We start from the raw sequence: 23110 nt of genomic DNA, 5'->3' as shown, positions 1-23110 counted from the left end.
CGTAGGGTTCGGGTTCGGTGGGAAAAAAATTAAGGTTTGGCCGAAACCGAATCCTGTCCAAAAGCCCAATATTCGACCAAATCCGAATCCTGGATTCGGTGCATCCCTAGTCAATAGAGCATGACATACTGCGCCAACTTCTTTCTTTTCTTTCAACTTCTTCTCTACTTTGAAGAGCTCATTGATGAGTTTGCATTGAGAAAGAGCAGAAAACGAACCTTTTAATATCACTGATGTGATGATGGTGAGTCACATGTTTAAACTAATTATATTTATAGAGTGGCTCTGTGGACTTTAAAGCACTGATGTGTCAGTGCACCTGGCGTGGGTTTGTGTGCGTGTCATGATGTGCGTTGGGGCGATATAGGGGCCTCATCCTGGTAATTAGCCCCAGGCCTCAAAATGTCTTAATCCGGCCCTGGTGGCAACATCCATTGAATAAAATCCGTTCAAAATTGCGCGGCAGACCGTGTTCTTGCTCAGGTTCTCCGCATCACCCACACTATAAAACTAGCTACCCATAGCGAAATAACGAAACGCTATGCATTCAGTCTGTGGGACTGAGTGCACAGCTTCAATGCGTCGCATTGGCAACATACGGCTCAAGAAGCTGGCAATATATGTAATTCCCTCTGCTAAGAATCTATATCTTTCAGAAAGATACTCATGAGGGAATGCGAAAGGGTTTTGTCGGTCTCTAAATGTTCAGGCTCTTCTGAGCGCACCTCTCACTATCCGCGCACCAAGCTGCACAGGATCTACTATGAACGGTGACGACATTATCGTCAAGAATGAGTTAATGGGCGGGGTTTTTATACCGGTTGATCTCTGATCTCCAACTTATCCTGCTCCCGACCGGGTTAGCCGTTCAGCATGTGTTACCATGGCAATCTACCCCGTTAACAAGTGATCCACCGTCGTAGTACAGAAAACCCTGGGTTGAACCTGAAGTTACCTCGCTAACGCGAAATCTTGATTCGTAGTACAGGCCAGATTCAGTGAGGAGATTGTTTTGTTAGCCATTGTTTGATTGCCATTTGTTTGATTTAAGACAGTTATTTAATTTGTATTGTGTCAAGTTATAGTTTTATTAAAAGGCTCATTAAGGTCAAACTGCAATCCTGACTCCTGGTCTCCTGTTTGTGCTATGGTAAGGTGTTATCTTTCTATTTCAATATTTGTTTCCATATGGACTGTGTAGTACAAGGTGCCAATGAAATGTTTCATTATTAAATGTATCTTATATTTGAATTTCTAAACATTCTTCTCACCACTAATGGGCTTTGGACTTAATACTAAATTATGTTAGTTTTCTGTTTTCTTTCATTTTGGACACCTCATACATTGAGTGATAGAACACCCTGATTTGTGATGCTATATTTACATATTTGGTATTGCTGGATTCACCACAACCCCACCTTCCCAACAGGCCATCAAATGTGTTTCTATAATAATCCCTGGAAAAGTAACCACAAAGTAAATGAAAACATTCTGCATAGATCTTGATTTTTGGCATGTTCGCCTATTTTAGGTATGTGTTTATATGTCTTTATTTATTCTATACATCAATATATTCACATCCAGTCTTTTCTAGCAGGTAAAGCAACTTCTTAACTACAAGCATGCCAAGTTTCAAAGCTCTCAGAGCTTGTGTGATTGATCAGCATTAGTTTATATGCCTATACTCCCATACGGACAGGCTATATTTTAGTCCTTTCTTGGTTTTGGGGTGTATAACAATATCTGTTAATTTAACAGTCTTAGCAGTAAAATATTTTTTGCCAAGAATCCATTTCATTTATGGGAGACCTTAGAGATTATGAAAAACATTGTTGGGTTTAGTTCTACCTCCGGTAGGGGTATCAACATTTTTTGGGGGTATTGTCACTACCCTATCTAACCATGGGAGCCGATATCTTGCCATTCTGTTGACAAAAAGCAGCTACCTCATTGGTGTGGAACGAACATGTGTCGAACCCTGGCACCACTCGCGACCAAAATCCTATTACGCTCTGAAGAAACTAGTTCTGCATAAAACAGACGCATCGACAATCGACTGTAAGTAAGTTCCTAATATGTTGGTCCTGGCACTTGAAACACAAAGCAAACAACTGAGAAACATGTTGACTTAAGTACACCTACAGGGAGCAGAAACAAGGCACAGGTGAAAACGATTTAACCTAATAACCGATGAAAAAACTAACTATCGGAGACCTCTAGTGGCCAAAACAAGTCCACAACCCTGACAACAAGTGCATCCAGTGTAGAACGACCCCTACGTTCCCCCCCCTAATCCACTCTGACATGTTTTAACAAGCCCCCTGCTTTCCAGACAAAACATCAACCTACCTACCAGCATTTTGTCATTGATTTACAAAGGTTAGATGTAAGGGCAATGGGCCGATAACTATCGATAACTAACCGCAGAGGAGGGGTCCTTTCCTGGTTTAACAAACAGAAGTACAACTGCACTCTTCCAGTCCAACAGTAATCAACCCTCCAGCCACACTTTATTAAAGAGTCCTAGGACAATCTCCATAAACCCATCTGAGAGATACATGACATAACATACCCTCTCAGCTAACGACTCTGCTTCTGTCTGGAGAGGGCTCAGGCAGATCACCAACTACAAGCCCAGAGCAAAGCAGCTGGGCTGGACTCTCCAGCCACACTGGAGCACCCTGAAGTGCACCCTGAAGCAGTGTGTATATATATAGACCCGGCTCTTCTGATATGCAAGCCAGCTCCCATTGTACAAGAGGCTCTTTCAGCTGACTCGTTCGCAAACAACCCATCACTATGTTCTTGCCATCGCCCTTTTATGTTGATAGCCTTCAACATCTAAAGAAGACCTTGCTCTTCTCAAGGCTGTGAAAGCCATATTGTGGTTGCGGATAGCAGTAGAGCATTCTTCCGTCCTCCATGGGACAGCTTTGCGACCATCTCCCCAGGACGTTCCAACATGAATAGTCTCAACAGCAACTGACACCATAACAACTATCAAAGATTAATTATACTCCTCCACAGCATCATCCACAGCAACAGCAGAACTGGAGGTATCACCGAGATATTGACAGAGGTTCCAGTTAGCCCTGCCCAAACACCAATGATCCACAACCTTATCGCCCACTCTTTCTACCAGACCAGACAGAACCGATAGCATAGGAAAATGATCACTCCCAATGGTAGACTCAGATAAAATCCTCCTTTCACTTCCAGCTGCCAGAGTCAGAAACCGGTGTTAAGTCTAGGCATGACGACGAGCCCCCGATTACATCCTGACGAGTAGCATCACCATCATTTTTACATACCAAACCCCTTGCTTCCATTAAGATTTCTTCTTTTTCTTCTTCTTTGGTTTATAATGGGAGCATTACCAAGGCCACTCAGTCAAATTCAGATGACTCTATTTATACACTTTTCTCTAGTTGCTAAATCATTTATGACAACTACTAAAACTAAAACATATCTTATTAAAATGTTTTGTGTGTACTGAAACTGCATTACAATTGATTGCATACTCAATTAAAAAACTCATTTCACAATAAAACATATTTATTGTTTATTAATCATATCAATAGCCTACAATAATACAGGCTATAACATACTAATATTAAAATTAATTTCCAATTTATTCATCTTCCAATTTATCTCCTAATATAGATTATATACTACAACATTTTAGTGGATTTGGCTGACTAAATTACATGCAGAAACATCAATAAGATATAAATAATACGACATACCGATAATGTAATGAAGTAAGGAGTTTTATTAGAAAGCATACATTTCAGTATTGTATTTGAAAGAAATCTGTTACTTTTGAACTACACAATGTCAACTAAATGGAAGGAAATAATGGGAATGAAGATAATTGACAATTAATGCAACATCAAAAGTGGTATCTTGCGTTTCACTTGTATTATTGGTACTTGAGTCAGAAGGTGCATACACATTTTTGTAATTTTCTATTTAAAAGTACAAAGCAGTCACAGAGCCCAAAAACCCAATGTCCTTCCAACTCTTGTCCCAGATCACAAGGTGATAGGTATGGGTACTGAATAAAGTCAAACCTTGAGGGTTACTTTAAAGAGTAACCAAACATCCCAATTCCAGACTAAACCCGCCCCTTTTTGTTTTCATGAAATGCTTTCTGGTGAAAAGTGGGTTGGGGATTTAACATTAATAGTCAGTTTGCTGCTTTCAGAAACATTGGAAGTACTACAGCCAATTAATATTCACAACCTCTCCATATGATGAGTCAGAGTAAACCTAAAGGGCATGTTTATAACCACTAAAGCCATAATTTACCACCAAATAACCCAAAATATATGTATGCACATATTAGTCAGAATCAGGACCAGGATCTATTAGTTAATCCATGTGAGAGTATTAACCATAAGAGTTTAACTTAAAAAAGAGGTTCTGGTGTAAACGTGGCATGGTGCTTTGTACTGCCGTCTCACAGCAAGAAAGTCCTGGGTTCTATCCCTGCATGGGACAATGGGACATGTTTTCCCCATGCTTGTTGGTGCTCAGGTGAGCTATCTCCTGGACCTCTGTGTGAAGTTTGCATTTCCACAAAGAACCCCAAAACAAAAACATGGAAAACATTAGAGATGGCTCTTCTGCCATATCCCTGACCAAGACATGGGGCATGAGCACACGGATTTGGTCCCCATGCGTCGCTTGATAGGGCTTCCCACTGCTCCTAGCTGCCCTTGGAGGAAGGACAGCAAGGATGGGGAAAAATGCAGAAAACACATTTCTACAGTGGACACTCCTGCATGCCTGTGTGTTCCCAGTGTTGCCACTCCCTGCATGTGTGTGTATTTGTCACTACTGTATGATGAAAAAATATTTTGTCTTTTCTATTCTGAATTCACCCGTAATAACAGATTCTGAAGCCATCAAACTACACTGTTATACCAAAGAGAAGCCTGCTGCTGCTCTATGATCAGTTTAGGCTACCCCCATCCTAACCATTGAACAGTTCAAAACATCTCTGACCCTAAAACAATGCTGAAGAGGGCTCTTAGTCAAGCCTTTGAAAGGTGGAGATTAGTACTAAGGTGACTCTTGGCTGGCATTGACTTAGTCACATTCACAAGCCCCCGGTCTGGAGCAACCAATAGCAAAGCTGAAAACAACAAGGCAGGAAGTTGCAGGAGCCCAGCAATTCATAATAGATCTCCCATAGTGCACTTGGTTCTATTCCCATTCTGATTGTCAGCGCTCTGAGCACATGGCTTTAAAGGTTGTTCTTTTCATCTTTAGTCCAACCATTAGAAAATGTTCATAGATTAGTTTTCTTCTAAATATCTAAAGTGCTGGCATTACATCTAAAGACATACAAACAAATAGTGCAGTTATATTCCAAGACTGCCAAGTGTTCACATGCATGTACATTACGCAGTAGTCAGTCTTCATAAGTCTCACACGGTTATAACAACCTAACTGTCGTGTTTATAATGCCGTGAGCTGGGTGGGTTAATGTAAACCGTCAGAAAGAGGCTCTTTACGGTATAAAGAAGTACACAAAATGGATACTCACTCACAGCAGGATTGCACACTCCTAATAGCGGTTCATAGCAAAGAGCTATACATTTGAAATAAAATGGATGGTAGAGATTTCAAGGTCAGACACTTCCATGGATTGGACTACCGGATTTTTGAAATTGAGCATGCATTATATTACAGGTATTTCATTAAATAAAAGCTTCTTGTTATCTCGACTGACTCTATGAAGAAACACAGAATTGGGGATTTTGTGAGGGATTTGCTCAAATTGGTTGATCCTTTAGGGCCGAAAGCCACAACAACATGGGTGTTACAACCAAATAGTGTGGAAATGGATAAACCGCCAACAAAGCAGTTACTTGTGAGAACACACCACCAAGCAGCTCACTGTACTGTGGGGATAGTGAATTGAGAACTTGGAAGGCTGACAAACCCAACACAATCCCACATGTTCTCTTGCTCATGTCGCATATAGTTGAAGTGATGATTTTATATAGCAATTGATGATAATTTGTATTTAATATAGTGCTTCTAGTTGTTTTGCAATAAAGTAAGCATTATTCAAATAGTACATCTTAATATTCACATACTGGGAAATGTTGCTTTTATGCAGCCACCACAAACAGTGCTCATTCTCTTTAAGGTTAGCCATGACATTCTCTGAGTTTCTCTGAGTTTCTGGTGCAACATATTATCAGTTTCCAACTACACCCAATGAAACATAAATGGGAGAGAGTAAATTGTTTATGAGGGTAGTTTTCTTAAACTTTTTGTGGGTAGACCAGTTACAGAAGAAGCAATAAGACAAGCAGAAATCTAATTTGATCCAAGCTTGTCAAAATAATTAACAAGGCAATGAACCAAGAATATTTACATAAATGAGTTCCTATGGATGAGCACAAACTCCAGTATTTTACTCCAAGGCTAAACTTAAATTGTTCTAGTTTACATGCTGTGTGTGAGCAGGTTTGATTGAGTCTGACTTGGAAGTAATCATATGGGTATAGTCTACATTATATTTTTGTTTCACTCTACAATTCAATTGCCTTGTCAGTCACAGATTGTCTATACCATGGTCAACCAGTGGAATAGACTGATATATTAACTTAAGAGTATGTAACAACATAGTGCATGTTAATATACCGCTCGTTGGTGTCTGTGAGAATCCCTAGACTTCTACAAGCGTGCCCATGCATACATAAACAGTATACAGTATGTTCTCAAATTGATAAATAGTTAGTTACGATCCGACTTGCTTCTCTTCACGTTTTGCCTACAGCTGCCGTAAAGTTAAAATAAATTCCCATATCCCAGCCTTAGTCAAAGTCATTGCCATAGTCTACCATTGAAATCTCAGTATTTATCATTACCTCTTAGCATAAAACTATGCAACAAATAGCTTTGAAAAACAACCATTAGAATACAACAACTCTTATAACTCTAATACCATTTAGTTGTCAATGACAGAATAATACAAACAGTGTTTAGAACATTCTCACACCCTGCAGTCTCGATTAAGGCACTTATCTCACCCCACATATCATCACAACAGGTGAAACCTAAACACTTCCTATCCTTTGTACTTCAACCCAAATGAACTACATTTAAACTAGCCCATCATCTCATCAATGTCACGTTTTTGTTATTGCCTGTCTACAAGAACATTTAATACATCATTTACTTAAAAACTGATGTATAGGTCCTAATTTAACGTTTTCTGACAGATATTTAAATATTTCTATTGAGAAACATGTTCACTCATTCTAAAAGGTATGAGAGCAGGTTTCTTGTTTAAATATGAGTAGAATAAGATAAGGTGCACAACCTATTTCAGCCCACATATCTGGCTAGTCTAGAATTATTTGTATATTTGGCAGATTAGTGGATATAATAAATCACATTAAAGACCCATTCAAAGTTACAGCCCTTCTCAGTGCTTGAGATCACTCAAGCTTCAGTCACACATGATAAGACCACATTGTACACCACATCGTACTGTCACAAAAAAAGGCATCAACATTACTCTCCAGCCTGCATTGATGAAACAGTACTGTGTTTCATCAGCTAAAAAAAAAAAAAGCGTTTTATCTTGTCCCAAATAGGGTTCCCAACTGTACCCTACAGAGTATTGGAAGTGTTACAATACACATTCACCCACAATACAAGACCTGTAACCCCACCCTCTCCCGGCCCAACTTTCCATAGCATATCACATTTCTCCAAGAAAGACTCCTGTAAACATTTTTCTCTTTACCTATAGTGCAATTTCAACCCTGTGCTCCTTATCACAGAAACAGGACCATCTTTAAGGTTCCCCCCAAAAAACATACACCGCACACATAGCATACAGACATTAAAATAACAAAACTGGCCCACCCTTTAAATTTGCGTATATACAGCACACACACACATATATATATGTACAAAAAATTGGGGGGGTGGGGGGTACTGTATCTATATTGTTAGATCAAGTCAGTTGAGCATTTTAGATTTTTTATATCAGGTCTTGTAGTGCACAGTCAAATGAAAATGTTAATGAAAAAGTCCTCTTAGACTTAAATCAGCTGAGTACATGTTGTTTGCATCATTCAACCAGACTATCCATATTTACTCAACCAACCTCCATATCCAGCAAGCAGTTAACATAATTTTAAAGCAAGGGTTAAAATCATTGTCTTAAATATTTCGTAGTTTATATTTCTGGGTGCCCTCCACTTTCATTTTAACCAAAAAGATTTGAACCAGATTTGAAGCTTTGATCAGGTAGACATTTATCCTTGAATTTTGGTAGCTATATTTATCCACCCTACCCCTCTTAACCTATCAACAAGATTGGAGTGAGAATGGACAAATACTAGCAGAAAAGGGGGCATTCTTATGTAACTTTTCAAATTCCATATAGCCATCCTCACTCCTTAACCTCATCAAGGGATAAAGCAACAAGCCAGCAAAACATTTGTGTCAGTTATTCACCCTGCATGACCCCCCAAACTCCCCAACAAAGATGGGTGCTGTAGTTCTTTGTGCCTGTTCTTCCATGGAGATGTAGTGAAACAGTGCTTTTCACTTACAACACTTGGTAGTGTACACTACTACGCATGGTATCTGTTTAGTACTCCCATTTTCAGTGTACTGTATCTTGTATCCTCTATATTAAGACAAAGCCAGTTAAAACTGATGGTAAATATTAGATCTTGGCAAGGACAAATCTCAGGTCAAACTTGGGTTAAACTCTTAAACTGGTCAAACCTGTGATAATCAGGTCATTCCTGGCTTCTCAGGGTCACATATGTATGTAAAGTGATGTATCTTCTGTCAACGGGAACTGTTTCTCTTCTGGATGCACCTTTATTAGTGACACATTGTTTTCTCTGGTGCTATTATCTATTTTAATTTTGCATGCAAGCTTTGTGTTTATATGTTCTTGTTTATGTTTCTATAATTTATGCCATTCTAAGCCTGTATTACAAGCGTGTATTATGGTCTGTTCTATTAAAGTATGCAAAGTATAGCTAGCACAATTAGCTGTCTTGTCTCAGACTCATGGATACTGGGGTTAAGACCATAAGGTGTGTGTGTGTGCGTGCAAGTGTGTGTGTGGCACAGGCTTCACATTGATGATCTAATTCAACATGTCGTGAGGGTAAACCATTAACAGACAAAAAGTCCTTCATATTTTCATATTGAATATTATCCTCAAGCTATTAGATGATAGTATCCTACCTTTACTCTATCATTAAAGTATCACATGCTGTTTTTGTCTCCATGTAAAAGTTATTAAATTAATAGGGTACCCTATGCACACAATTTAATTTAACATTTAAAGTAAATGTGTGACATGTCTTACAGAGTGGGCTAGTCTCATGCTACCATATCACTTCTTCAGGGAACTACAAGTTCAGTTGGCCACAGAACCAGTAGGGTCTTTTCAAGGTTACAGTCATTATTTTCAGAAGCTGGGCCGCTTTCCTAGAAAGGGGCATATCATTTGACCAATTCCTATCTATTGACACCACTCTCCAGAGAGTAGGCAAAAAGTAACTGTTACCACGGTGTACATCATAGTTACCAAGACAGGACAAGGGTATGAAATTTAAACATTTACATCCTATCTTCTATGCCTGTCTGTTCATTTGTTGTTAAAATTTGATGTGTGTGTGTGCATGTTTATGTGTGTACTGTATGTGAATGTGGCATTCTTACAGTTCTTAAATTTTTGCGAGCATTGCATATTGTGCGAAGAAATTCCCTTTGGAAAGTGCAGAGAAAAGGAGAGGTTAAAGAGTGAGTAAGTGAAAGTATGATACAACAAAAAAATTGATTGCATTCACTGTTCATTATTTCTTAGGCCCTCTGCAAACTCCTCCCCTTCTTGTACTGGGGATGTGTTGTGCCCAGCCTCACCTCCTGGAATCAAAGCCACTGCCCTCAATGTCCCGTCCACAGCCTCCAACCCTGCCTCATCCTCCTCTTCCTCCTGCTCCTCCTGACCCACCATCTCAGACTCGCCCTCACCTCCAGGAACCCCAGACCCTGGGCTACCTTCACCCGACAGAAGATGAGTCCTGAGTGGGTCTTTTCTCTCCTGGAACAGCCTTTGCTCCAGAGCTAGGCCAGAGGGGGTCAGGGACTCAAAGGGGTGTGCTACTCCAGCTTGGGAGACTCCCAAGGCTAGACCCAGGCCCACCCCGGCCCCTACCCCCATCCCGGCTCGGTAGACCTCCATGCCATCGGGAAGCATGGACTTTATCTTGGGTAGCCAGCGCTTGCGGACACGCCGCGCATTGGTACACATGTCGGCAGCAATGACGTTCATCTCACTTTCTTTAAAGTTTGGAGCAAAGTTCTGACAATAAACTGGTGATGGCGTGGGGATTGGGGGGATGGAAAACAATAGACACAGAGGCAGATACAAGGAAGAATCAACAAATAGAGATGGAAAATATGATAAGCAATATGATAAGCTCTTTGAGCTAAAACATGTATTTAGATATTAAATAGATATTGCAAAATCTTAGTATCTAATTTAGTAATAATTTAGTATTTAATGTCACTCAACATGAACTCTAAATCCCATTCCAGCACAGCAACTACAGACTGTTGGGATATGCAAGCAGTCACACTGGCATGGATCAGCTCTGCTCTAATCAGCTCAGCAGTGTAAAAAAGGCTGCCTGTTAGCAGTGTTGACTTACGTTTGACAGCATTGAGTACCCGACTGTCGAGAGGTTTCCTACTCGGGTCGCTGGTTGAGGATCGAATGCCTGTTCCACAACTGTTTGCCAATGTGTTCCTACAAATACACAAGAAAGCCACCAGAAGGCAGCATGAGGAACTGGTTTGGAATTAAATAGCACAGAATGGAGCAAAGAAGCACTATGAAAAACAAGCCCACAGAATAGTTGTGGAAGTTGTCATTGAAGTGCTTCAAGTTGTAATTACAGCCCCAGAAGAAATACATATTTCATGATGAGGGCTTGTATTGAACTATGAGATTAAGCAAAGCCTTTGGGTAGAGGACACTCAGGACAGTCAAACTGTTAGTCTCAAACAACCTTGAAATCCTGCTCAGTCAATTTTCTTTTTTCTTCTGAGTATCCTCTCTTACTGTACCTGTCGAAGAAGGTGGCAAGCAGGCGACGCAGCAGGACTTTGTGCTTAATACCAGCACACAGGTGACAGTTCATCAACTGGCCCCGTGTCATGAACACAGATGTTCCTGTGATGGAAAGAGAGAGAGAAAATTACAAAACACCTCAATATAAGAAATATCATCATAGCCTCACTCGTCTCATCACATTTACAGGATACTCTATTTAATAAAATGTTACTTTACGAACTAATTGCTGACTTTTTTGAAACCCTGTTCATAAATTTTACAATAGATATTGCTGCCTGGCTATTTACCTTTTCACCTTGTACATGCTTTGGTTTTTTCACAGGATGGTAAAATTATTCTGTCTCGGACATCCTTTTAACATCTTCATATCCGATCAAATATTTAATCTGATTCCCACTTTTCATGTTTACCTTTTATCTCTTTAATCTCAAATGTAATTTCTTATCTTTCATTTGATTGTATTTACATATTGTAATATATCTTTGAATCCACAAGACTTGGTTCAACCAGTTTTGTAGACATTGAGAAGCGATCTCTCTTCCATGTCTGGGAACCCCTATCATGCTGCTAACCTACCTCCCACCAACTCCAGCTTCTCCCCAGGATCTCCCTCTGTGTAAAGTTTGGGGTGGCAGCGGTACCCTATCTGGCTGATTAGGCTGGCGGGCAGTGCTACCAGGTCCCTGCGGATCAGCACACAGGAGCGGTTCTCCAGGGCCAGGGGCATGGATGCCATCTCCGGCTTGTCCTGGGCTGGGGAGGACAGCAGGCAGAATAACTTTCATGCCTGATGTGAATCACATTTGGGTTGCATCTGAAAGTCTCTTTTTTCATTGTTGACCGCTTACTTGGTTGCATTATACCAGATTTTACACATTTACATTTATTGATTTGGCAAATTATATTTAATATTTCCAAAGAGACTTAATAACAGTGCATATAATAACTGCTCTAGTCTATCCAATACACACTTCCCAATGGGAGTTTCTAAACACTTGAGGAAGAGTAAAGGCCAATTCACACCAAGAACGATAACAATAACTATCTATAGCAGAATTATATAGTTGGGATCACTTTCAAACTGATTTTTTCCAGCTGATGAACTTTAAAACTTGTAGTTTATGTGCGCCTGGACATTTGAAATGGAAGATAACATTACGAGAAGCTAATTGTCAAGGTTGGTGTGGATGCAAATACATAAATATATTGTTATAGCTATAGTATTTGTTATCTTCCTTCGTGTGAACGGGCCTTTAGGAATTATTAGAGAGATACAGAGAGGTCTCAGATGAGCAGAAGTGCTGCATCAGCATCTTCAGGGACTGAGAGTTATTATCCTTATAACACAAATATGTATGCAAGCCTTAAGTAAATTATTTTGTAATATTTAAGAACATGTAAATTAATATCAATAAACATTGTTGACTATTTTTTTATGATGACAAGCATCCTAAAATCAGAACAAACATTTGTGAGGGCATGACCAAGAAGGCACACAAGAACTGAGTAGGGTGCAAAATATTCAGGGGTTTATTAATTACATTTGAACGGATGGAACACATGGGCAAAGTAAATAAAACTGAGTAGTGAAGATAAAACCAGAGCCTGTTTAAGGAGAGCCTTGCCACTCCCTATTAAGCCCCATTGTACCGAATTTGGTTGCAGTTCCACTGGGAGTGATCGCGAGCGAGTGCATGTTGAATGGGAGTCTATGGAGCTAAACGTCTAAATTTGTCTCTTTTGCCTGATTGTCGTTCAGAAATCTCAGATTTGATTGTAGTTTTTGCATGTTCAACATGGATTATAGGTCGAAAGTTGAATGAACGAGTACTTATGTCCTTTTGATGTCTTACAGGGTGAGTCGTTGTTGCCAATAACACGCTAGCATTCTGCTAATGAATGCTGATTAGTTAGTGAAGGACCGATACGACCAGAGCTCTTGCTTGATGGCATCCGAAGCGGAATAAGAATGTCAGAGCATTAGCAACATTAGCAACAACATTAGGAAGCCAAAACTCTTTCTAGCATGCGTATTGACAGGAAGAGCCTAACCTGTAAGCTGTGTTGTCGATGCCCTGAGAGAAAAAAGTAAGTGACCAGAGCTTGCCGTAAAGCAGTAGCTCTGGTCGTACGATGTGTAAGACGTAAATTACATTTTCGAAAGCTTTTTAGAACAGAAAGGCGACTTAAAACATTTTTAACAGCCAGCAGTGTGTATTTTTTTAGCCTCCCCTTTCGAATTCAGAATTCAAATTACTAGACAAAAAATTATATCCTGAGAAAAGTGGATTTTGAGGGGTATAGCTCCAAAGACCTCCATTCATTCTGCACTCGCTCGTTAGCGCCCTCACATGGAACTTCAACCAGTTCAGAACCCGGAAGTTTCCAGAGAGTGGCAGTTCTCTCTATATTAGACATTCTCTGATAAAACCAATACATGAGAACCAACCAATGCTTCATATGCACAGAGGTTTTCCTTCTAGGTTGGTTCTTCCTCTCTCCCCTCTGCTTGCTCCTCTCACAGTTATATAAGCCTGGGCTGCCACAATAAATATAGGGAGGGGACGCCATACATCCTCCCACTTAATAATCGGAGCAAAATTGGAGCAAACACCCCTACAGCCCAGACAGGGATGAGATCTTCCCATCCACTCTGGAACTCCATTTAAGCATCATGTTTTCCAGTGGACACCCTTTACTGGGACACGGCAGCCATGCTGCCCTCATGATGGTCAAACAAAGAGGTAACAAAAATGCTAAAGCTAAACTGACAAAGATATATTAAACCAAAGGCAATGAAGATGACATGAGAACTAAGGAACAAATGTGACGTGTCATTTATGTGAATACAGTTGTATAGTGTTACTGAATGTTAACATGCGCATAAAGAAAATAAGGATACTTAAGTCCCTGTGTGGGCCGCTGTTAGGCGTCCATCACACATTTAAGATGATAAAAACGATTTATGTGTTAAATTATGGTTTGGAGATGCTTCAAAAGACAAAACATTCAAATGACAACCACAACCCTAACCTGTCACATATCAGTGGGGTTTTCCATCAATGTCGACTAAAGCCGCCCTCACGCCTGGGACACATTAGCTGCGAAGTGCCGCGATTAGCTGCAAAGTGCTTGGAAGCGCAGCCCTTTTCTGTTCGGCGCACATGTTATCAAATTGGACCGGCCACACAGGCTGCGAGGCGCTGCAAAGCAACGCGATCGGCTCGTGCTCTGCAGCGATCGTTTTGGCAGCTGGTTGAATTTTTCCGCGAGCCACAGCTTCATAACCGTTTTATTTTTTTTGTTTGGTGGACGTCGTTTAATTGAGGGCAGCGTTTATCACACAATGTTCATTTTCACAAAATGAGAGGACACAACAGACGAGTTTGCTACGCAAACGGCGTAAGGTCAGACTGTAAGAAAATGAAGGTGAAAGCTGTGCAGAATGTTTGTTTAGAAATAAATTTATGTAATCTGCTTGTCACATGTAGTGTAGTTGTTTGTTTAGTAGTGTGTTTCAAGCTGCATAGTGACAACAGCGAACAGTGAACTTCATTCACAGAATACGATGGTCACAAAAGATGTTATGAGTACCATGTTTCTGCAATACCGGAGGCTGCAGTTTCAGGACCACACTCCTAAGGCTACATTTCAAGGACCATGTGACATTGTTGCTTTCTAGATTTTATGGCCCAGTATTTTTTTTATTCTTCTTCAAAATCACACCTGTGTAGCGAGGTCAGCCAGACCACATGGAGCCAACATCCTGTCACACCTGTAGAGTCTGATCCGACCACATCAGACAAACCTAATCAGTCCTCTTAACACCCTCAGTATGCTGATTACCCATCAAATGCCGACGCAAAGGAACCACAGAGTTGGGGGGGAGCCTCTTCCTCTGCATGTGAGGCCCTCCTACTAGCTTGCAAGCTTCAAAGGGCATCCTTGAGATGCCATGTCTCCAGCAACCATGTGTGCTCTCCATTTGTGTTAGCAATTTGAACAAAGAACATACCTTGCCCAGAACTCTTAAGGAAAGTTCTTCAAGAGTTCACCTTTACCACAAAAGTAGAAGGTGGAGAATTATGAGAGGGATATTTGTGTAATGTTTGTTACTTTGTTTTAATGTTGTGTTTACTGTCATCCTGATTCTAGTAACTACTCCTTCTTCCTGAAAGATAACCAAGTCATTATTGGTATCTACTAGGGGTGCAACAATTCAACAAGCCCACGGTTTGGTTTGTATGGGTCACAGTTTCAGTTTCGGTTCGGTTTGTTTAGCACATTAGGGGGAAGAAAAAAACATTACCATTTCAGTGTTCTCTCTGTATTTTCTTTGCATGAATAACATTCTTACATCCAGAGATTTGATAACATATGAAATCAACATTATTTCTAGAGCAAATGTTACTCAGGCTATTTAAAGCAAACATAAAAATTATTCAATGTTAGTTTTTCCTTAATTTGTCTGAAATGTCTTTTGAAAGGCAGTGGGGAGGAGAGTTTGTTGTTTCTTCCCTGTCAAGTCCAACTCTTTTTCTCGTTCCGGCCAGGGCTATGTTTGGGTGATGCCGGCGTAGATGCCCATCATGTTAGATATATAACCATTATCATACTTTACACATGTCAAGCAATGCCTTGTTTACTGATGACCTTGACTCCATTGCTATTGTAGTCAACAACTAAACCCAAAATGTTACCACAGAGGTGACTTAAAAGACGATGGTACATCCCCAAACACTAACCTTTCGCCTCCACATGCCATCTCCATTCTCCACACATTCTTATCTTGCCTAGCTTCATATGATTTGCCTCTCTCCAGTTCCTTGCGGTACATGACTCGTCATTGATATACTGACAGCTCATTGGACAGGTACTCTCCGGGAAAGGGGAAGGACAAAGGGTGTTAGGTTGTGTTTTCTTGTAGATCCGAAACATGTAAAATGGCCATGGTGTGTGTGTTGAACAATAATCTTTTTTTTCGGTTTGGTTCTGCACCCCTAGTATCTACTCAAAGCTAACATAATAAAACAATCATTCAACCAGGGGTGTTGCTAGACCCATTTTTACTGGGGCATGTGCCCCAGTATAAATCTGCTGTGCCCCAGTAAAATCTAAAGTTTGAGTTTTAACAATTTACTTTATTTGTCAGTGCATTCATTTAGACTGATAATCCCGTAAAACATTAACGCAGTATCCCAATCAATGCTTGTAAAAGTGTTTAACCCTTGTGCTGCCTTCGGGTCACATGACCAAAAGGTTCATAACGAACCATTGTTGTGTTTACCCAATACAAAAGCAAATAAAAATAATTTTATTTTAAACTTCGCAATGTGGGGGGTCTGAGACAGCCCAACGGTTAAAAGAAAATGCTTCATTTTGTTTTTATATGCGGTAAAGTTGTTGCAAACGACGGTGGGTCACAATGACTGATGGGTCAGAATGACCCGAAGAGAACACAAGGGTTAACCCAAAACACAAACCGATGCCTGCAGAATTCCATGTCAGCACACTCTTCTGAGCTGGCCAAATAGCCACTGCAGCACGCACACACACACATTCGCACATTGGATTGCCATTTGACGAATGCATTGCCATTTCAATAAAGAGTCACAAAAACCTTGTGAATATTAAAAGCAATGCAATAAGCGTTCAGAATTGAGGTAGGCTAAGAAAACAATACAAAACTAAAGATAGTTTCTAAATGATAGGCCTACCAATCTTATTAATCTTATTTTGACGGAAACATAAAGACAATACTACACGAAGATCAAAAAAAAGAAAATGTGCCCACTTGCATTAGCTATTGATGTCCCTGTCAAATCAACCTCATGTCCCTGAACTGTTGTACAGTGGGTTACATTTTCACAGCCTGGAAACATACACATCTGCAACTGACGCAAGCACACCCCACAATTTGCCAAGAAATGTCCCCAGAAATTGTACCCTCTCTAGTTTTAGTTGGTTTATTACTTCAAAGGGTTTCTACTTCCGTCGTCTAGATGGCGCTTTCTAGGAATTGCGTAGATCTAAGTTTCCTTTCTTTTCCTGGTCAACGCCTCAGCCAATTTCAGAGGTAAAGGGAGAACAGCGTGGATGCCTATAAGTGTTTGTGAAGACCACTGCTGTATGTTTTGTGTTGTTTTTTCATTTTGGATGTTTGGTATGCCACTTATCAACCATTCCATGCTAATTAAGAGGGATAGAAGACATGTGCTCTCTCGACAACATCATCCATAATACAAATAACCCCAGAGAAGTTGTGTCCCTTTTAAAATACCTAATTATATGGGCTACACCCTTTTGGTACCAGGAGTGGGCTATTTTTTATTTGGGCTATGCAATGCGGTAGTGGTAAAGATTTGCGAGCAGTGTGGTCAGGACTGTGGTTATCCTGTTGAAGAAGGGTGATTACGGTGTGCAGCTGTCAGGTACCAGTGGCCAGCGTGGGTGCAGATGACTGGTGTTGTTCCAAGTGTTTTCGAGAAGTGTTTCCGATTCCTGGAGGTTCCTGCTGCAAGAAAAAAGCTTGCAGAGTTCATAAATGACTGCACCCAGTGCTGTATCCTACTTTTTTTTCTTTGAAACTGAATCTATTGTAACATCTTAAATGTCACAATAGATGGTGCAGGTGCTGACCAGGATCCTATGGTGGAGCCTATCCTATGGTGGAGTCCAATTCTGGAGCTTAACAAATTTAGAGATGAGATAGTAGCAAGTAGAGCTACAGCCAGTAATGGGTCTACTCGCTCATATATTTATGTACCTAGAGAGCGTAGCATTCCAGCATTTAGTGGGGAGCTAAGTGAAGATGGAAGGTTGGTTGAGGAGTTAATTGATGAGGTTGACAGGGTATTGAGGTCAAGAGAGCAATCTCAAGATGAACAGCTGGACTTTGTTATCTCTCTCCTTAGAGGTTTTGCCTTAGAGGAAGTTAGGTTGTGCATGGACAATGACATTCAACAGGCTAGTGATCAAATCAAATGTATTTGTATTGCCCTTTTTACACGCAAGAATGTCACAGAGGGCTTCACATACGCCCATAGAACTGCCCCATAACCAACGTAAAACCCCTATGTGGAGAAAAACGCAATGCTTCACCACTTTTACAGGCCTTTTACAATCGTAGACAGACAGAAGCAGAAACACTCTTTTTGAGCTGATTTTAAGCTATGTTGTGAAACAGTCTAGTGATACCATCCCTAATCAAAAAGTAATCCTTAGGGATCAGTTTATTAAGGGATTGAGGGATGCTGCACTTAGACGAGAGCTCCGGTTTCTGGTGGTTAAAGAGAATCCGAACTCACCTTCGGTGACTGATAGGCATGAACACTATTAGCCAATGCAGAAAAATAGTGCATGCTGAGTTTGATACTATTGGAGGGGGTCTGTTGGATCCTGACTGGAGGGAAGTTTTCTAGCAAATGCAAGCAGCGGCGGTAGTTGCTAAGGAGACCTTTGCTAGAGTTGCAGGGAAAGAACATGTTTTTAGTCCAGCCTCATCTGTAGCTACTGTCACGGCAAAAGGTCTCAAGACTGTAACAGCTAATGGATCCTCACTGCTTTTAGAGCCTGTAAGCACTTCTCTACCAAGTGGACTGGTAGTGTCCCTTACGAAAGGAAAATACATTGCAGTATATTGGAAAATATGATGTGATATATTAGGCAATATATGTCCATATATGGGATTTAATAATTATATTGTACGGAAATACATGGGATAATGTATTGATGATAAATATATTGCAAATATATTATAAACTATAATATATATTCATGTAATATATAGCAATATATTGCAGAATACAGCAATGATTGCCGTTTTCCATATATTGCAACATATTCAACATGAATACATAATATATGTGTTTATATATCCCAAAATATATGCAATTTTATATCTATAAATACCACCATAATGTATTCCGATTTATATGGGAAAATGTATTTGTAATATATGTAAATATATAGTGTCACATGTATGTTTAATATATGGTAGAATATATTTGAATTATATGTAAAAAATATAGCTGCAAGCAGTAATGGCGAATTCCTCCTTCAAAATGGCAAAATATTTTAAATTTGACATAATAGATAGTTACACCGGGATTACCCAGAAAACTAGAAACTGTTTTGTAAAAAAAACACCAAGGTCTGGAGTTGAACCTGGAACCCTTCAATTACCAGCACAACCTCTCATCCAATTGAGCCATTCCAAGATCTAGACTCTGCAGTGTTCAGTTACTAAATAACAAAAGAAGACGTTTCTCCTATGGCAATCATAGTCACATTTGGTCCAAGCTCAAACAACTCTAATTCAGGCATATATAAATAAATGTCAATCTTATGGTATTTACGTTTTTGGGGCAAATTTTCACTTAGCAGGTGGTACTGTTTGACCCGGGATTCCGTTTGAAATACTGCCGTTGACAACCTTATTAGAATACCTTGTAGATGGCTGAGTAGTTAGGGAATCAGGCTATTAATCAGAAGTTTGCCGGTTAGATCCCCGGAAGCGCAAAAATTAAGCTGTGTCCTTTGGGAAGGCAATTCACCCTACTTTCCTCGGGGTATGTCCCTGTACTTACTGTAACTTACTGTAAGTCACTGGATAAGATCGTCTGCTAAATGACTAAATGTATGCATGTTCTCATATATGTACACATGCATTGTACAATATATCTTTCCATATAATTTTACATATATTTAAAATATATTCTACCATATATGAAGCATACATGTGACACTATATCTTTACAAAAATTACCCAGACATTTTCCCATATAAAGCGGCATAGATTATGCTGGTTATTTATGAATACATAATTGCATATATTTTGGGATATATAACCACATATATTATATATATTCATGTTCCATATATTGCAACATATGGAAAACGGCAATCATTGTTGTATTCTGCAATATATTGCAATATATTACATGAATATATATTATAGTTTATAATATATTAGTAATATATTTATCATCAATATATTGTCCCATGTATTTCCATATATAATATATTGGTCAATGTAGTGGAAAATAATATATTAACAATATATTAAAATGTATTTCAAATCATATATTGGTAAATATATTTTCTTTCCGTAAGGGGTTACCTACATCAGTCACTTCAGACCATCATGTCTTTCCAGTGCAAATCATTAACATGTCTCAGGACAATTTGTGGCTTCTTCCCAGGACCAGGCTTGGTGTACTGGCTAATGTAGATCATGTAAATACAGTGAAGTCTTATGAGGTGAAATTTCAAAGAATTTCAGTGGATGTTGAGCAGATTTCCATTGATGTCTGACATTCAATACCCAGTCAGTTCTGGACAGAGTGAGTGTGGGTGGTACATCTGAACAAAAGGCACAGCTAGGTTTGTTTCTGGAGAAGTATGCACATGTGTTTGCAGCTGAAGATGAGGATTTGGATTACACATGAGGTTTTGGTCCTGATGGACCGCAGCCTTCTGCCGGAGGGGAGTGAGAGCCAATCACCTTCTCCGCAGTGCGGATGATGCGCTGAAGCCTGCTCTTGTCCTTGGCAATGGCAGCAGTGTACCAGATGGTGATGGAGGAGGTGAGGATGGACTCAATGATGGCTGTGTAGAAGTGCACCATTATTGTCTTTGGCAGGTTGAATTTCTTCAGCTGCCGCAGGAAGGACATCCTCTGTTGTGCTTTCTTGGTGATGGAGCTGATGTTCAGTTCCCACTTGAGGTCCTGGGAGAGGATAGTGCCCAGGAAGCGGAAGGACTCCACAGTGTTGACTGGGGAGTCATACAGGGTGATGGGGGTGAGTGGGACTGTATTCTTCTTGAAGTCCACAACCATCTCCACTGTCTTGAGAGCATTGAGTTCTAGGTTGTTCTGGCTGCACCAGGTCACCAGGTTGTCCGCTTCCCACCTATAATCAGACTCGTTTCCACCAGAGATGAGCCCAATGAGGGTGGTGTCGTCCGCAAACTTCACGAGTTTGACGGACGGATGACTGGAGGTGCAGCTGTTGGTGTACAGGGAGAAGAGCTGAGGAGAAAGGACGCCCTGAGGAGATCCGGTGCTGATGGAGCGAGAGTCTGAGACTTGTGTTCCCAGCTTAACGCACTGCTTCCTGTTAGACAGGAAGTCTGTGATCCACCTGCAGGTGGAATCAGGCACGCTCAGCTGGGAGAGCTTGGCCTGAAGCAAGGCGGGATGATGGTATTGAAGGCAAAGCTGAAGTCCACAAACAGGATCCTGGCGTAGGATGCTGGGGAGTCCAGGTGCTGTAGGGTGAAGTGGAGGGTTATGTTAACTGCATCATTCACAGACCTGTTGGCTCTGTAGGCAAACTGCAGGGGGTCCAGTAGAGGGTCTATGATGGATTTAAGGTGTGCCAGCACCAGGCGCTCAAAAGACTTCATTACCACAGAGGTCAGGGCGACGGGTCTGTAGTCATTAAGTCATGTTGGCCTTGCCTTTTTGGGCACAGGGATGATGGTGGAGGACTTGAGACAGGCTGACACATGGCATGTCTCCAGGGAGGTGTTAAAGATGTAGGTAAACACCAGAGACAGCTGCTCAGCGCAGTTCTTGAGGGTGGCTGGAGAGACAGAGTTCGGCCCAGCTGCTGTCTCTTGAACAGTTTGTTCACTTCTCTCTCCTGAATTTGTCACTGTAGAGGGGGGGAGGGGGAGGCCTGATTGGTGGAAAAGGGTTATTCAGGACTGTCCAATTGTCATTCAAATCTACAGTAGAACTCATTCAGGTCTTTGGCCAGGTGGGAGTCATAAGTGGAGTGGGGGGCTCTGGGCTTGAAGTTGGTAATCTGCCTGAGCCCTCTCCAGACAGAATCAGAGTTGTTAGCAGAGAAATGATGTTCTAGTCTCTCCAAGTACAGTCTTTTAGCCTGTCTCACCGCCTTGCTAAACCTGCTTTTTGACTCCTTGAATATGTCCCTGTCCCCACACCTAAACGCTACCTCTTTGTCCAGCCTCAGCCTTCTGAGTTTGTCATTGTTGAAGCTCAACCTGGTGCGATTGGTATGGCCTGCGGGGGCATGTAGACGCCGACCAGTATGAATGAAGCAAACTCACGTGGCGAGTAAAAAGGTTTACAGTTAATAAAAAATGATTCCAGAACAGGAGAACAGTGTTGCAGAATCACTGTCACATCTTCACACCAGCCACTGTTTATAAAAAAACAAATACCACTGCCTTTTGTTTTGCCAGAAAGCAGGGAGTCACGTTCCGCTCTTAGAAGTTTGAAACCTGCTAGCTGTAGCGCAGAGTCCGGGATCAGTTCACTCAGCCATTCCCACTAAATCCGCTGGAAGCATAAAAGTGGGAAATAAATCCACAGGAGTTGTAGTCCTGATGTTTAGAAGTTCTTCTCTTGTTAAAGAGCCCCAGATATCTTGACAGAACACTGAATTAACAGACAAAACAGAGTGCACTCGGTGTAGCTGCTTTGATAAGTTTCGTTGTTTTGGTTGCTGAAACGTCCGAGTAACATGAATTCTCCTCCACCCTTACGGAAAGAAAATATATTTACCAATATATGATTTGAAATACATTTTAATATATTGTTAATATATTATTTTCCACTACATTGACCAATATATTATATATGGAAATACATTGGACAATATATTGATGATAAATATATTACTAATATATTATAAACTATAATATATATTCATGTAATATATTGCAATATATTGCAGAATACAGCAATGAATGCCGTTTTTTCATATATTGCAATATATGGAACATGAATATATAATATATGTGGTTATATATCCCAAATTATATGCAATTATGTATTCATAAATAACCACCATAATCTATGCCGCTTTATATGGGAAAATGTCTGGGTAATTTTTGTAAAGATATAGTGTCACATGTATGCTTCATATATGGTAGAATATGTTTTAAATATATGTAAAATTATATGAAAAGATATATTGTACAATGCATGTGTAC

At 40.3% G+C, this 23110-nt stretch overlaps 1 protein-coding gene across 9 annotated transcripts in view; it reads right to left on the bottom strand.

The window, feature by feature from the left end:
- nacc2 (NACC family member 2) overlaps positions 1 to 23110 on the bottom strand; it is a 108723-nt gene that overhangs the window by 5779 nt on the left and 79834 nt on the right. For 4 of the 9 annotated variants that reach the window (XM_084693679.1, XM_084693681.1, XM_084693682.1 and 1 more), the window contains exons 4-7: positions 11717 to 11893; positions 11134 to 11239; positions 10716 to 10813; positions 9925 to 10377 (exon numbers count right to left, since the gene is read on the bottom strand). In XM_084693679.1, the coding sequence (XP_084549805.1) occupies positions 9925 to 10377; positions 10716 to 10813; positions 11134 to 11239; positions 11717 to 11893 (834 nt within the window). Of the gene's footprint in view, positions 1 to 3754; positions 10378 to 10715; positions 10814 to 11133; positions 11240 to 11716; positions 11894 to 23110 lie in introns of those variants that run through there. The other 5 variants (XM_084693686.1, XM_084693687.1, XM_084693683.1 and 2 more) reach the window with 4 other exon arrangements.

Source organism: Hypomesus nipponensis, chromosome 27, assembly GCF_054491055.1.
Source record: "Hypomesus nipponensis isolate SF chromosome 27, ASM5449105v1, whole genome shotgun sequence".
Taxonomy (NCBI): Eukaryota; Metazoa; Chordata; class Actinopteri; order Osmeriformes; family Osmeridae; genus Hypomesus; species Hypomesus nipponensis.
The sequence above is the reverse complement of the archived record's forward strand: the minus strand, read 5'-3'. Positions and strand labels throughout refer to the sequence as shown.